The sequence below is a fragment of the Blastomyces dermatitidis genome (genome assembly GCF_000003525.1).
Source record: "Blastomyces dermatitidis ER-3 genomic scaffold supercont1.2, whole genome shotgun sequence".
Lineage (NCBI taxonomy): Eukaryota > Fungi > Ascomycota > Eurotiomycetes > Onygenales > Ajellomycetaceae > Blastomyces > Blastomyces dermatitidis.
In genome coordinates this window covers 1334766-1351802 of record NW_025544775.1, presented here as the reverse complement: position 1 = coordinate 1351802, position 17037 = coordinate 1334766, and the positions used below count along the sequence as shown (strand labels likewise).

Sequence of the window (17037 nt, the reverse complement as noted above, 5' to 3'; positions counted from 1 at the left end):
AGTGAATCTCATAGACATATTATCATGAACATCAAATGAAAATTGATGAATAATCACTGCTATTGATTATACTACTGACTGATCAGTTGTGAAAGCAGTTTCAGAGACAACAGAGAAGATGATAATAAAGTTTCTACATAATAAGATCTATATCAACTATGAAATGCTGTATGAGATTCTAACTGATAATGATATAAATCTCATAGAAGAAGCAGTGAGGCATTTTATAAGCCAGTTACAGATAAGACATTGTAGAACAATGCCATATCACCTGTGAATGAACAGAAAGATGAAACACTTGAATGAAATCTTGAGCAACATGCTGATGAAATATCTAGTAAGCAAGTCTATGAGACTATGAAATGAATATCTCAGACAGGTGCTACTGGTCACACAGATTCAACAGCATGCAGTCTCTAAGTGTTCATCATTCTACCTGTTGTATGAATTGCATCCGTGCATCCCGGAGAATGCTTTGGAAAAGGTGAGAGAGAAAGCAGTTGTGAACACAGCAGGAACAGCAGTTGTGAACACAGCAGTTGCAGACACGGAACCAAGATTGAAAGAGATCAGTCACACACATGTAAAAGCTAACAAGTTACTCCTGAACTGAGCAATTCAATCAAAAAGAATATGAGACTCACTTGTTAAGAAATTGAGTCTCAAGATAAGAACATGAGTTCTCATACATAATAAGAGTTCTGAGAAGTTTCAATCTAGATGATTTGAGTCATATAAGATACTCAAATCACATTCTCTGAGAATGTATGCATTGAAAGAATCAGAGAGATGAGTCTTATACAACTTAATCAATGATTCATAACTTATAAAAGCAAAGATATAAGACTTAATTAGATTATAATCATTCACAGCACTATTATCAGCATTGAAAAAGAAAAGACTTATAATTGAAAAGTCTCACAAAGTAAGAGAAATCATAGATGCTTACAAATCAGATGATCTCACTTATTTCAATCTTTTCACAATTATAAGAAAAGAATGAGAAGAAATGAAGAAATCAGATGAATATCATACTTTAATAAGTGATGAGACTGTAGCTGATTATATGATAACATACTGCAGACAGCAGGTGTAATACAGCAAAGAGCAGTCTCAAAGTAACAGACTTGCACATGAATCAGATTACAGAAGAAAAAGAAATTCAGAGTTGAATTTAACTGTTTACATCAGTTCAATTACAGAGATTATAGAGAATGAACTATCTGAAACATCTGCAGACATGTGAGACTAAGTTATCTAAATCTCTGAAGATGCTCAGAGATTGAGTAAGATTAGTTTCAATAAGTTATTTACTATAGTGATCTGAGCAGATGAAGAGAGACAGTATAATGCATTAGACAGAATTACAAAAGATGAAAGCTGCTGAATCTAGTCACTGAACACTATATTATATAGAGATTGTGTAAGAGTAGTGACTAGCAGATAAAGAAAAAGCATAAGAAAAGAGATAATGAATTGATCATCAACTGTAAGAGTCAGCTGCAAAAGATAAATATTATTATACACACTTTATTCATTTTCATATATTATATATTTAATCTATTTTCAACATCACATCATCTGAAAAATGTCAAAAACAAAGGAAATCTCAAAACTCAAGGTTCTCAAGAGATTCAAGAACTGCAAGCTGCTCTTGCAACAACACTGTGTATATCTCTGATTCCTCTATCACTCTGTGTATGACATTAATGTCATTTATCACAAGATTGACTGGAATGCTAATATAGAAATGTGTATGTGTATGTATAGAGAAATTGAAGAAGAGTGTGAAACCTGCAGAATCAGAAGTTAAGAATGAAGAGACAGAGATGAAAGAAATGAAAGAGAGAGATACAGAACTGAATAAATGATAGAAGTCACTCAGGGCTGAATACTTATAACTCAGTGTGCACACAGCCTTCTCTGCAGAGAAGGAAGAGAAAGTGATAGAAGAAGCTTAAGAGTGAGAGAAGATAGTCTCAGCAGTGTTATCATCTTCAATTAGAATAGCCTCTGACAGTGAAGCAACTAAGAATTATTGTTAATATATAAAAATCACAAACTCATAGATGAAAACAGTTACTGAATGAACACTCACTGGCCTTAGAGTTGTATATACAATTACAACACACACAAGGCTTCTCAGAAAGAGAGAGAGAGATATGAGAAAATGCAGAAAGCAGAACACAGCAGATGAACAGCTTATTTTCACAACAATATTTCAGACAAGACATACAAGTCTCATGTCTGTGAGTGTAAAAGAGAATAACATCTGCATTTTCATTTCTGAAAACACAGATATTCTTCACCTGTATTACAAAGTCAGATGATAAATATCAGAGAATAGACTGATACAGATTAATCATGTCAAAGATATTCATTAGAGCAGATATACCTGCAATATTGAATTTAACAGTTATGAAAAGTTTCTTAATATCTATGAATATTATGACTTCATGCACAGTAAAATCTATAATAATTTTCTCTAAGAATAGGAAAATCAGTATTAGAAAGAAAAGATAAAAAGAAAAAGACTTACAATCTTAATACTGTTGAGAAGAAGAGTGATTCTCTGATATGAATGAACAATTTCTTCATCATGAATATTTAAAATAAACATAATAATCAGTGTTCATAACCAAGCTTCAGATAGTCATGTTATACACTGTCTTTGTATAATAAATCATTCTAGAGGTTGATAAGAAGGGCAGAAGTGTACACACTGAGAAACATGATTCACTGAGTCTACATAACATCTCCTTGAAATGAAGAGAGCTAGCAATGAAGACAGAGACAGTAAAACCAGAAGTAGTGAGAGTAGAAGTTGCAGGAACAGAAGTAGTGAGAGCAGGAGAATCAGATACAGAGATAAGAGTAGAAGATTGAGAGAAAGCAGCAGAGAAAGAAGCAGCAGAAGAGGCAGAAAGAGACACAGAAGACTCAGTTATACATGATATAAGCAATTTCTTCATTATTGTATTCTTCAAGTTCTTGATCAATGATTCAACACTGAGTTCACTATCATCAGCAGACACAGATCTGTCAACACATGATAATTTTATATGAATAAAAAACAACATATCAGCATCTGCATCTATGTAAAATCATGCCAGAAAACATGATCAGAAACTCACTGAGAAGGAAACAGTCAAGAGTATATAAGAAGATGAAGAAGATATGCCATTCATAATAGTATGTTCTGATGATTGTTAGAAGATAAACAAGTCCTGATCATGTTTCACAATATGTTACATTTACTGCTAACAAACTACTTAGTATGAGCACTACAAGAATGCTTGTTATAAGAACAGAGAGTCATTGCCAGAAACATGTATAATATGATAGATGAACAGATGAAAAGAGTTGAATGAAAGAAGAAGTAGAAATCTTGAATGAGATGATAGTATTCAATGATGACAATGATGAAGATGATGATTGAAGAATGAGAAAAGTTAGTAAATAAGTAATGTAATATAGTGAAAGTTTCTTTGTGAGAGTGTACATGAAATACTAGCTGAATTAGAGATAGATTACATAATTGTGAGACACTAGTGGCAAGTTAATCCGCATGAAGCTAGAGTGTATGACATGATTATGTGAGTGTGACTGAATCTGATGAGAGAGAATGTGATTCAGAAGAATGTATAACTGTTAAATAATAATGCAGCCACTTCTGAACTACTAGCATACAAATATAAAGAGGGCTCTAGCGGCCACTAATTAATTTAGCGTACAAGATTCAATATATAAGAAGCCGGCGTACGCCTGTAATCGTACACTGGCTTAAGCAACCTTTGAATCACAGTAGAAACAGCAGTTACAGATGCAGCAGTAGCAGTTGTAAATGCAACAGTTGCAGACACAGAATCAAGATTGAAAGAGATCAGTCATGTATGTGCAAAAGCTATCAAGTTACTTCTGAACTGAGCAATTCAATTGAAAAGAATATACAAGACTCACTTGTTAAGAAATCAAGTCTCAAGATGAGAACATGAGTTCTCATACATAATAAGAGTTCTGAGAAGTTTCAACCTAGATAATTTGAGCTATATAAGATACTCAAATCACATTCTCTGAGAATATACACATTGAAAGAATCAGAGAGATGAGTCTTACACAACTTAATAAATAATTCATAACTTATAAAAGTAAAGATGCAAGATCTGAGCAGATTATAATTATTCACAGCACTATTATCAGTGTTGAAAAAGAAGAGACTTACAATTAAAAAGTCTTATGAGATAAGAGAAATCATAGATACTTATAAATCAGATGATCTTACTTATTCTGATCTTTTCATAATTATAAGAAAAGAGTGAAAAGTAATGAAGAAATTAGATAAATATAACACTTCAATAAGTAATGAGACTGTAGCTGATTATATAATAATATATCACAGATAGTAGATGCAACACAGTAAAGAGCAGTCTCAAAGCAGTAGACTTATACATGAGTCAGATTATAGAAGAAAAAGAAATTCAGAGTTGAATTCAACTGTTTACATTAGTTCAATTACAGAGATCACAGAGAATGAACTATCTGAAACATTTGCAGACATATGAGACTAAGTCATCTTAATCTCTGAGAACACTCAGAGATTGAGTGAGATTAGTTTTAATGAGCTGTTCACTGTAGTAGTCTGAGCAAGTAAAGAGAGACAGTATAATATGTAAGACAGAATTACAAAAGATGAAAGCTGCTGAATCTAGTCACTGAACACTGTATTATATAGAGATTGTATAAGAGTAGTAACTAGCAGATAAAGAAAAAGCATAAGAAAAGAAATAATGAATTGATCATCAACTGTAAGAGTCAGCTGTAAAAGATAAATGTTATTATACATATTTCATTCATTTTTATATATCATATATTTAATCTATTTTCAACATCAAATCACCTGAAAAATGCTAAAAATAAAGGAAATCTTAAAACTCAAGATCTGTAAGAGATTCAAGGGCTGCAAGCTGCTCTTATAATAATATCACATATATCTCTGATTTCTCTATCACTCTGTGTACAACATTAATGTCATTTATCACAAGATTGACTGGAATGCTAATATAGAAATGCATACATGTATATGTAGAAAAATTGAAGAAGAGTACAGAATTCACAGAATCAGAAGTCAGAGCAGAGAGAATAGAGACAGAAGAAACAGAAGAGAGAGATGCAGAATCAGATAAATAACAGAAGTCACTCAGAACTGAACACTTATAACTCAGTGTGTATATAACCTTCTCTGCAGAAGAGAGAGAGAAAGTAATAGAAGAAGCTTGAGAGTGAGAGAGAGTAGTCTCAGCAGCATTATCATCTTCAATTAAAATAGTCTCTGACACTGAAGTAACTAAGAACTATTATTAGCATATGAAATTATAAAAGCAGAGATAACAATTACTAAATAAACACCTGCTGATCTTAGAATTGTACACATAATTACAACACACACAAGGCTTCTCAGAAAGAGAGAGAAAGACACAGAGAAATGTAGAAAGCAGAATACAGTGTGTGAACAGCTCATTTCTATAATAATATCTCAGATAAAATGTACAAGTCTCACACTCACAGATGTAAAAGAGTATGATATTTATATTTCTGTTTCTGAAAACACAGATATCTTTCATCTGTATCACAAAGTTGAATAATAGATACTAGAGAATAGACTGATACAGATCTATTATTCTGAAGAAATTTATTAGAATGAATATTTTTATAATATTGAACTTTACAGTTATGAAAAGCTTCTTGATATCTGTGAATATCATAACTTTATACACAGTAAAACTCATAATAATTTTTTCTAAGAACAGAAAAATCAGTATTAGAAAGAAAAGATGAAAAAGAAAAAGACTTATAATCTTAACACTGTTAAAAGAGAGAGTGATTCTCTGATATAAATGAATAATTACTTCATTATAAATATTTAAAATAAATATAATAATCAGTGTCTGTGACTGATCTTCAGATAGTTATATTATACATAGTCTTTATATAATAAATTATTCTAAGAGTTGATAAGAAGAACAGAAGTGTATATACTGAGAGATATGATTTATTAAGTCTATAGAACATCTTCTTGAAATGAGAAGAGCTGGTAATGAAAGCAGAGACAGTAAAACCAGAAGTAGCAGAAGTAAAGGTTGCGGGAACAGGAGTAGAGAGAGTGAGAGAATCAGACACAGAGATAAGTGTAGAAGATTGAGAGAAAGTAGCAGGAGAAGAAGTAGCAGAAGAAGTAGAAAGAGACACAGAACACTCAGTTATAGATAATATAGATAATTTCTTCATTATCATGTTCTCTAAGTTCTTGATCAATGATTCAACATTGAGTTCACTATTATTAACAGATGCAGATCTGTCAACACATGAAGATTCTATATAAATAAAAATAAATATATCAGCATCTGTGTTCACACAAAATCATGCCAGAAAACATGATTAGAAACTCACTGAAGAAAACAGTCAGAGATGTATAAGAAGATGAAGAAGATGTGTCATTCATGATAATATATTCTGACAATTATTAGAAGATAAACAAGTTCTGATCACATTTCACAATGTATTACACTTACTGCTAATGAACTGTCTGATATGAGCACTATAATAATGCTTATTGTGGAAATGAGAGGTCATTGTCAGAAACATGTATAATATGATAGATGAACAGATAGAAAGAGTTGAATAGAAGAAGAAATAGAAATCTTGAATAAGATAGTAACATTCAATGATGATGATAATGAAGAAGATAATTGAAGAATGAGAAAAGTTAGTGAATGAGTGATGTAATATAGTGAAAGTTTCTTTGTGAGAGTGTATACAGAATACTAGCTGAATCAGAGATAGATCACACAATTGTGAAATGCTAGTGATGAGCTAATTTGCATAAAGCTAGAATGTATGACATAGTTACATGAGCATGACTGAATCTGGTAAGGAAGAATGTAGTTCAGAAGAATGTATGACTGTCAGATAATAACACAGCTGCTTCTGAACTAGTGTACAAGTGTAAAGAGAGTCATAGCAGCTACTAATTAATTTAGCGTATGATATTACAATATATAAGAAGCCGGCGTACGCCTGTAATTATATGCTGGCTTAAGCAACCTTTGAATGACAATATCAAAGTCAGGAATAAATATTGAAAGAGATGTGTTTCTCTATTAAACACTCTATAATCAATCTAATACTTTCTGTTATATAGCAGTATCTTGAAACAGAATATCAAGATATTTGATAATATTATCAGATGTTTGTAACACTGATTCACATGCTTTTATTCATGAATAAAACTTCTGTTTCATACAATTCTTTAATTATTCATTAATATATTAATATTCATTAATTAATAAACTGATAACATCATTATCTACAATCAGTTTCATAAGCATTTTCATTCTTTATAATGAGTAGAGAGTAAGATTGAAAGTATTGAAATATATAGAAGTATCTAAGCATTTCTTCAGTGCTTTTATATTCAATTCTATAGATGTTGAAATCATATAAGTTAATTATTAAATCTCTTTATATATTAATATTATTAAGTTGTATATATATCTGCTTTCTATTACTGTTGTAATTTTAACATTGTTCAGAGTCATTATAATATTATATCTGTACTTATATTTAAGAGTTTTATATTATTATTAGACATGATTATATCATTTTATCAGATATATAATATCTATGAAATCTGAAGAAGTGTAATTATATGAATATCTTATATATCTGAGTATCAGAACTCTTAGATCTTTTACTAATATTCTCTTTATAAGATCTTATTATAAGATCAGAGTAACTAATAAATAAGCTTCTATCTAAGAACTCAGTATTTACTTTAACTGATTATTTCTCTTTCTTATACATTATTATATATTCAGATATCTCTCAATGAATAATCATTTCTAATGAGAAGATAATGTATGAATAATCATGTCTAATAAGAAGATGATGAATGTTTTTCTAGTATAAGAGATTTATACTAAATAGATCAGTATAATATTATAGATCTTATATAATAAAGAGAAAAACATTAGAGAAGACAAGAAAGAGAAAGTGTAAGAATTAGTAATCAGAGTGAATATTTATACACATATATAATAATATACACAGTGAGGCTTCAGAATGAAAGAATCTATACATATTTATAACAGCTGAGAATCAGTGATTGAGAATGGCTGAGAATTGAAGCATACATGTTCATAGCGGCTGAGGATCAGCAATTGAGAATGACTGAGAATCGTGTACATGTTTGAGAATGAAGTAGTTGAAATCTGTGAAGTATAATGAAATAGTCTATATAATTGATCAGGCGCAGCCCGCCACATTTATTAATCTTTGAATGTGAATTCTAGTCATTTACTAGTTATTCTGTCAAGTTCTTATCTTATTCACTGTTGTAGAAGACTCACAGAATCAACTCCTTTTTAAAGCATGTAGTTGAAATCGCGCGGGAGCGGTCAAGAGCTCATGACCTGATAAAGATGAAAGATTGATTGATTGTACACTAATCTAGCCACGCAGCATTCTAATGAATAGGTGTGTCAGTCACGTGACCTCATATACAGCATCCGGCCAACACTTGATATTTATTAATTACAAATTAAAAAATTAAAATAATGAATATTTATTACAATATTAACATTTAAAGTGAATTGTAATTAATTTACAAAGATAAGTATTAGATGAGTAGACTGATTATATAATTATATTTAAGATTAGAATCTGAATTTTTAATAGTCTTATTATTAATTTAACTAATCTTATTATTTAGTTTTAATATTAAATAGTAGTCTTATACTATCTTAGTAAGACTTACTATTTACTCTTATTATATTTTTTAAATAAGATTATAATTTTTACTTCTTAATTTAAATTATTTTTATTACTTTAAATAACTTTAAATCTTATTTAAGTATTATTAAAAAGCATTATTTTTTAAAAAATTAAAAATAGTCTAAAAAAATCTTAAAATATCTAAAAATAGTAACTTTATATCAAGAATAAGACTAAATGAGATAAAATAAGATCACTTTCTTATTTTTTTTAAGTCATGATTTCATTTTGAGATCTGATATATAGTCACTTTGCATGTTTTTTTAATAACTAGTCTCAGCAGGATTCACACCAAGAAATGTATGGGACCAGACCAAATGGAATCAAAAATGAAATTCATGGTCCCGGCGGCCAGTCTATAGGTGGTTGATTACCTTAGTTAATCCCAAACCGACCACCTCGGATATTCCGGGCTTCACTTCTCGTTATTGTTCTCAGGCTCTGCTTTTCGCCGGCCAGCCTGGGTACCCGTAGCGTCTTGCCCCGGAGCCACTAAGCCAACCATAGCAACCAACCCGCCTGGCTCAAACCGGGCTCCAACATCGTCTTTCGTATTGCATTATCATCCACCAAGTTTCCCTCATACTACTCCGCTTAAGCGTCATCGCTTGCTTGACCCTTGCAGCCGCCAAAAGCTGATGCGCACCAACTAGTTAAACATTCGCCTCTTAATACCGGGTTGGGTTTGTTTCCTGGGACGTGGCCTTCTGTTGGAATCGGGATGCCCCCGCTCTCCTCAACGCAGCGAGAGCTTGAGATTCAGGCACGGGTAAATGCCCCCCATCTGTAACAATAGCTCCATTCAACCAGAGCATGCATTTACTCTTCCTAAAGGACAAGGAAATAAAGGAACCACCCAGGCTGACCACGTGGAATTAGAAAGCGGAAAGGGATGTGACAACTGCTTCTACACAAAGTTCTGCTCTAGACGCAGCTATCAGCGCAGTTGAGAGTTATCTGAATGCGCTTAAGCTGGCTAGCTCTCCTAGCGAGAAGCAAAGGCTGGATGCAAAATGCAAAGAGCTTCTTAGAAAGGCAGAGGATATAAAAAAATCGAAATATTGGAGTCAGCATCTACAGACACGTACCAACAACGGCGGTAGGAATAGCAGCGCAGGGTCCAGGCTTCGAGAGCCAGTTTCGACACGGAATCTTTCCAATAGAGAGCAGATCATTCTCCTGGAAGATTCCAAGTTGAATGGCTTTGTATTTCCACCTTGGTCGGCTGTGCCTGCTGCGAGTGAATTTGAGCTCGAAGAAGATGATGTGCCATTTACGTATGTATACGTTGACATCGTAAACCCCCCTTTTTCCGGACAAGGACGAAGGGCTGATCCTCCTCACTATAGGGACTCGTGCGATCTTCCACTCTCGGAGTTACAGCTCGAGATTTTCAATGGCTGGAAACGGCCTGCAGAGATTCTGGGTACTGGAGAGGCTAATAAAGATGATCGGGGGAGTCCTACCCCAGTTATGGGAGCTATACATCCTATAGATTTGGTGCAGGATGTTACGACAGATTGTTCCGTTGTTGCGAGCCTTTGCGCCGCTATCTCCCAGGTAGAAAGAGGATATTCCAAGGTATGACTTTATTCTTTTACACTAATGAAGCTCCGATAATCATGACGGAAACACCGCTAAGAATTGGGTATTTATAACAAAAGACCTCTGTGATTAAGTTTTACCCGTCAGAAGAAGAGACCTTCACCCCAAAGCTGTCACAATCTGGGAAATACATTTTTCGAATGCATTTTAATGGATGCTACCGGAAAGTTGTAATTGACGATCGACTCCCCTCCTCCAAAACGCCGAGGTTCCTTCATGTCATCGATAGGAAAAACCCTGCTCTCCTATGGCCAGCGCTGGTCGAAAAGGCGTACTTGAAGGTTAGAGGAGGCTATGATTTCCCTGGAAGTAATTCTGGGACGGATCTTTGGATCCTCACCGGCTGGATTCCGGAACAAATATTTTTACATGATGAGGATGTCATCCCTGATCAGCTGTGGAAAAGGTTGTTTAATGCATTTAACTACGGTGATGTATTAATCACTGTTGGTACGGGATCATTAACTGAACGGGAAGAAGAGGAACTTGGACTTGTGAGCGTGCATGACTATGCAATACTTGATATGCAGGAAGTTAACGGCCGTCGCCAATTCCTCGTTAAGAATCCCTGGGCAGCTGGCTCTATTTGGAAAGGGATTGGACAATCCCACCCTCCTGTTCCTGCTGAAGGCGACGGAGAAAATAACGCCGACCGGCAGCAATCTCATCGGACACTCTCCCCAGGAACATTCTGGACAGATTGTGACAAATTGCTTCAGAATTTCGAAAACTTATACTTAAATTGGAACCCGACGCTCTTTTCCTACCGACAGGATATCCATTTTACTTGGGATCTTTCTTCTGCCAGTTCCGTTCCCGGCTACCTAGCTAGAAATCCACAGTTTGCGGTAGGCTCCAAAGCGGGAGGCTCTGTTTGGCTCCTGCTAAGTCGACATTTCCATTCTGGCGACTACATCGGAACTGGGAATAAACTTATAGACGTTTCCTGTGAAAATAATGAACCTGGCTTTATTAGCCTCTACGTTTTCAAAAAGGATGGCCAGAGAACCTGTGTGAGCGATGGGTCCTTCCGCCGGGGCCCGTATGTCGATTCGCCGAACACATTGATGAGGTTTGAGATGCCTCCAAACACTGTTTACACCGTTGTGGCTGCAGAACAGTCCTTGCCGAGGGTGAGCCAGAATTTCTCTTTATCGGGATTCTCTACGGCTCCCCTATCTATTTCACACGCTACGGAGGAATACGGGCATGTTAGAAAGTTACCTGGTGCATGGACAACATCAACAGCTGGAGGCAACACAGACTCGGCAAGGTATCCGACAAATCCGCAGTTTAGGATCGATATCTTAGAGCCCTGCAATATTTCTGTCATACTTGAGACTGAAGACCCCGAACTAGCTGCGCACGTCAAGGTCATGTGGTCAGAAGGCAAGCGTGTTTCCAATGTCCGGTCTCGAGACGTTGTTTTTGATAGCGGAGATTACCGCCGGGGCTGCGCCTTTGCTGAACATTTCGGCCTAACCAACGGCTCATTTACCGCTGTGTGCTCTACGTTTGCGCCCAACCAGCCTGGAAAGTTTACCCTGTTGATCAAAACGACCAAGCCATGCATCGTAAAGCCACTCCCTGCCGAGGGAGCTGGGCAGTTGAGCATAGTGTCCGACATTGGCATATTCCCACCGGGCACGAATAGGATTCTTGCACCCATTACCACTTCCCGACTGGCCAGAATCACTGCCATTGTGAGGCATAAGGGCTCGTGGATGGGAACCCGAAGTGTCGCCCCGTCTCCGATTCTAATGACCCTTGAGCTAGGACAGGGCCCGTATAAGGGTATACTCTCATCATCTGGCGATGGAAGCTTTAGCAATGCTGTCAGTGGGATACGCATCGAGGACTTCGATTTGCAGCCGGATTTCGAACAGCGGGGGGGTCTGTGGCTTGTTGTGGAGCGGGTTGGGGGTCTTGGGAGCCAGGTGCATGATACGATTGAGCTGGAGATTTTGTCCGAGGAGAGGGTTGCAATTGGCCCGTGGGGAACTGGTGGTGGCTAAATATCCAACATATTCATACAGCGTGGGCAATTGAGTGATGACTTAATGACATTAGAGCCTGTATTCACTTGGAGAGAAGCACGTGAGCTAGCATAGTGTTGGTGGTTACTACTATGCTGTAAATTGAGAATTTTTCAGAATAGTGAATCTACTGTTCTGACACAGTAACATGACCAACCACCCAACACCTGCTTACACCCAACGCCCGGCATTTCGCCATCACTATGATGAAATATTTTCAATGATATCTCAACAATGCAATTAGATTTTAAGGTGATATATTATATGATGAAAATATATATAGAAAATTACACATAAAAATATACAGCTAATTCTGTAGATATTTATTTAACTTAATAACTTATTTAGAATATGAAATTTTGAATAAAGATAGATTCAGTGAGTAAGTAGTTATTAAATTAGTAAAGATTATAATATTATCAGATTTCTTTAATAGTGAATCTATAAATACTCTGATAGAACTAGACTGACTGTGTAATTATATCTAAGACTAGAACCAGAATTTTTAATAGTTTTATTACTAATTTAACTGATCTCATTACATAGTTTTAATATTAAATAGTAGTCTTATACTATCTCAGTTAGACTGGCCGCTGAGATTATGAATTTCACATTTAATCTCATTTAATCTGATCTCATACATTTCTTGATGTGAGTTTCATCAGAATCAAGTCTTAAAAACATCTGAAAATGAATCATTTCTGAGAGAAATGACATGAAAAATGATCAGATTTATTTCAAGAACAGTGAAATAAAAGTAATTTCTCAGAATAAACTATGAAAGATTATCATTCTTTTAAAATTAGAATGAGACTGTCAGTGATTACTTATATAATCAGAATTTGATAATAATTATTGATAACACTTATGAAATAATTAAATATATTCTTATATAAGTTTATTCTTCACTTTCTTATAAAAACTACACTTCTCTGATATACTGTAATCAGACATATTAAACTGTCTGATAATTTCATATTTTACAATCATGAGTTTCTTAATTATTTCTTCTTATAATTATTCTCAATAATAGTGATAAATATCTCAACTTGAGTTAAACTTTCACTTCATTCTCATCTTTATTAATGAAATTATCAGAATATCACATATCATCAGTATAACAGTTAAATATATACTCTTAACAATTTTTCATAACTCTAGAATTGATTTAATATATAAATTTATTGAATTATCTTGAAGATAGCAATTAAATTCAGTTTTATAAGTATATAGTTTTGTCTGATTTTCAGTTGTAATTAATGTATGTAAGTTCTGTTTCAAAGTTAGTATTATAGTTCTATATAATATGAAGTGTTATCAAAGATTATTACTTATTAGAGGATTATATTTCACTATCTTCACATCTTAAATATCTGTTTATTCAAATCTCTGATAGTTGATATTATAGTAGTCTTAGATTAATTTAATATATAAGTCTCATTTCTTCTCTATTCAATCTTGACAAGTATAGATATTAACTTAATGAAAGAGATCTAGTAGAGCTACTATAGTATAGTACTCTGTAAAAGATTGTTTCATTTTACTGTAGTAATATGCTAGTTTATCTCTTACAGTAATAATAGTCTGTACTATAGTATTATCTCAGACTGAATTTCTTTTTAAGTGATTCAACTGCTTCTCAAGATAAGTAAATAAACTGTTATATATTTATCAGACTGACTACAGTATTGATATATGAGTAATTAAGACTGTTTTTATTATTTTATAAAACTGAAACAGTAAATCAATCATATATTTCAACTGAGTTTACTTTATATCAGAGAGTTTTAATATTTGAATCTTTTTCTAATCAGAGTATTATATTCAATGATCAATTATCTGATATAATTAAAGAGTCTAAACAGTTATCTTATATATTGAACTTCATCATATTCTAATATTCTGTGTCATATTCAGTGATATGACTGATTTATTTATTTATTCAATATTATGAAATTATTATTATTATTTAAAAGAGATACAAATTGTATTAATAATGTTTTAAATCTATGATATTTAAATTATTAGTCAATCTATTCAAAATTAATAGTAGTGTTATTAAAAAGCATTATTAAAAAGTAATATTAAAAAGTGTTGTTAAAAAACATTATCTTTTACAAAGTGAATATAAAAGTTACTTAAGTAATCACTTTCATCTCATTCTTATCTCAAGAATTAATCATCTTATTATTCTTTATCTTGATATTAAGATTCTTTACTAGTATCTACATCATAAGTTGAATCACATGAGTAATACAGAGAATATAACCTTGTTTATCATTTCAGAAATATAAAGCTAATTTTTGCTTCAAGCTCTTTATCATAGTGTAGTTATTCACAGTATTATCAGTTATAATTATAAGAAGACTGAGACTAATATCTCAATAGTTATTTTTAATTACAGTTATTAATATCTCTGTTATATAATTCTCAGTATGACTACTGATCAATGATTCAAATTTAATTAATATCTCTTAATAAGTTCAGTTCTTATCAATATAATAACATGTAACTCTTATAAATATAAGATTGTTTGTACTAGTTCATACATTCACTATAAGAGACACTCTTCAATGATTCTTTAACTCTGATTCTAGATATTATATATTAACTTTGTAGTGTGTCTCAAGATTGAACTGAAGACAGAATTGATGTGAAATATAAAGATTTAAATTAAGTATTTAAAAAAGTGTTCAGAATTCAGAGTTTTCAATTAATTGAAGAGAAAGATTCAGAGATATATATATATAAAGTAATTATTCACAGAAGTTATCAGATGAGAGTTATGAAATCAGAGTACTGATACAAGATTGTTTTCACATAATTTTCTTCAAATTAGAAAGTTAGTATTATTAAAAATTGTTATCTAATAGAGTAACTTATCAGCTCAGTAGTAATTTTCTAATTATTTTTCTTTTATTATCTGCATTCTGATGACTTCAGATATCAGAAAATTCCTCTAGAGCTATAATCAGTTTATAATAAATATTTTTGAATAAAGTTATAGTGATTATAGCAGAGAGATAACTCTTCAGTAATCTGCAATATAATCTATTAATAATTATTTCATAGTTCATCTCAGTGTTTGTGTTGAGTTTTTCATAAATTTCATGATCTGAAATCAGATATGAAGAATGAAGTAATTATTCATTATAATTGAAAGAGAGCATTCTGTGTTAAATTGTAAATAATATAGACTTTGTATTTCACAGTGATTTCTTGAAGAGTTTGTGAATCTTTAATAGAAGTAAAAGAAGTGAAAGAAGTAAATTCAGAAGATATAATTATAATTTAAGAAAGATAATAATTTATTTTCAATAACTAATCACTGATGTGTATAAAAAGAATTAATATAAGAGAAAATAATCTTATTTCTTAGCTTAGTTATAATTTTAGTACTAACTTAAATTGAATATCATTAATATATAAAAGTAAATAAACAATCTTAATTAATCTCTGTCATATTTCTTGAAATATATTAATATTGTGAAAGAGAGTGTTACTAAATTGTATTATCAGATAATATTATTAAAAATATATTAATATTATAAATATCAATGTTGAAAAAATATTAATAGTTATACATTATAGTGATTTATGAATTATGATAGTTAAATATATATATATATATATATATTGTTCCTGACTTGATTACAACTTGTACAATAATTTTTAAAAACTCAAAATTAATTTCAATTATTAATAATTATGAACTTATAACTAACTAATATAAAAAGAAAAAAACTTTTTCTACTTATTATTATGATTCAAAGGTTGCTTAAGCCAGCGTACGATTACAGGCATACACCGGCTTCTTATATATTGAATCTCATATGCTAAATTAATTAGTGGCCGCTAGAACCCTCTTTACATTTGTATGCTAGTAGTTCAGAAGTAGCTGTGTTATTATCTGACAGTTGTATATTCTTCTAAATCACATTCTCTCTCACCAGATTCAGTCACACTTATGTGATCATGTTATATGTTCTAGCTTCATGCAGATTAGCTCATCACTAGTATCTCATGATTGTATAATCTATCTTTAATTTAACTAGTGTTCTGTATACACTCTTACAAAGAAACTTTCACTATATTATATCACTCATTCACTAACTTTTTTCATTCTTCAATTATTATCTTCATCATTGTCATCATTGAATGTTATCATCTCATTCAAGATCTCTACTTCTTCTTCTGTTCAACTCTTTTCATCTATTTATCTATTATGTTATATGTGTTCCTGGCAATGACTCTCTGTTTTCACAACAAGTGTTCTCATAGTGCTCATACTGAGCAGTTTGTTAGCAGTAAGTATAACACATTGTGAAATATATATGATCAGAACTTGTTTATCTTCTAACAATCATTAGAATGATGTATTATCATGAATAATAACACATCTTCTTCATCTTCTTATATACTCTTAACTGTTTCTTCTTCTCAGTGAGTTTCTGATTGTGTTTTCTGACATGATTTTGTATAAATGCAGATACTGATATATTTGTTTTTATTTGTATAGAATCATCACATGTTAACAGATCTGTATTCACTGATGATAGTGAACTCA

At 32.3% G+C, this 17037-nt stretch overlaps 1 protein-coding gene across 1 annotated transcript; it reads left to right on the top strand.

Moving 5' to 3' along the window:
• Positions 1–9064: 9064 nt before the first annotated feature.
• Positions 9065–12909, top strand: BDCG_01493 (calpain-like protease palB). The gene is made up of 4 exons (XM_045417001.1): positions 9065–9598; positions 9709–10106; positions 10179–10410; positions 10494–12909. Exons 1-4 carry the CDS (start codon positions 9551–9553, stop codon positions 12447–12449), a joined length of 2634 nt encoding a protein of 877 aa, XP_045273937.1. The 5' UTR covers positions 9065–9550; the 3' UTR covers positions 12450–12909.
• Positions 12910–17037: the final 4128 nt, after the last annotated feature.

Excerpts from the sequence above, each read along its gene's own strand:
- BDCG_01493 (XM_045417001.1), top strand. The coding sequence starts at position 9,551 with ATGCCCCCGCTCTCCTCAACGCAGCGAGAGCTTGAGATTCAGGCACGG. Across the intron at positions 10,107-10,178 it reads GAAGATGATGTGCCATTTAC|GGACTCGTGCGATCTTCCAC; the intron begins GTATGTATACGT and ends TCCTCACTATAG. Across the intron at positions 10,411-10,493 it reads TAGAAAGAGGATATTCCAAG|ACCTCTGTGATTAAGTTTTA; the intron begins GTATGACTTTAT and ends TTATAACAAAAG.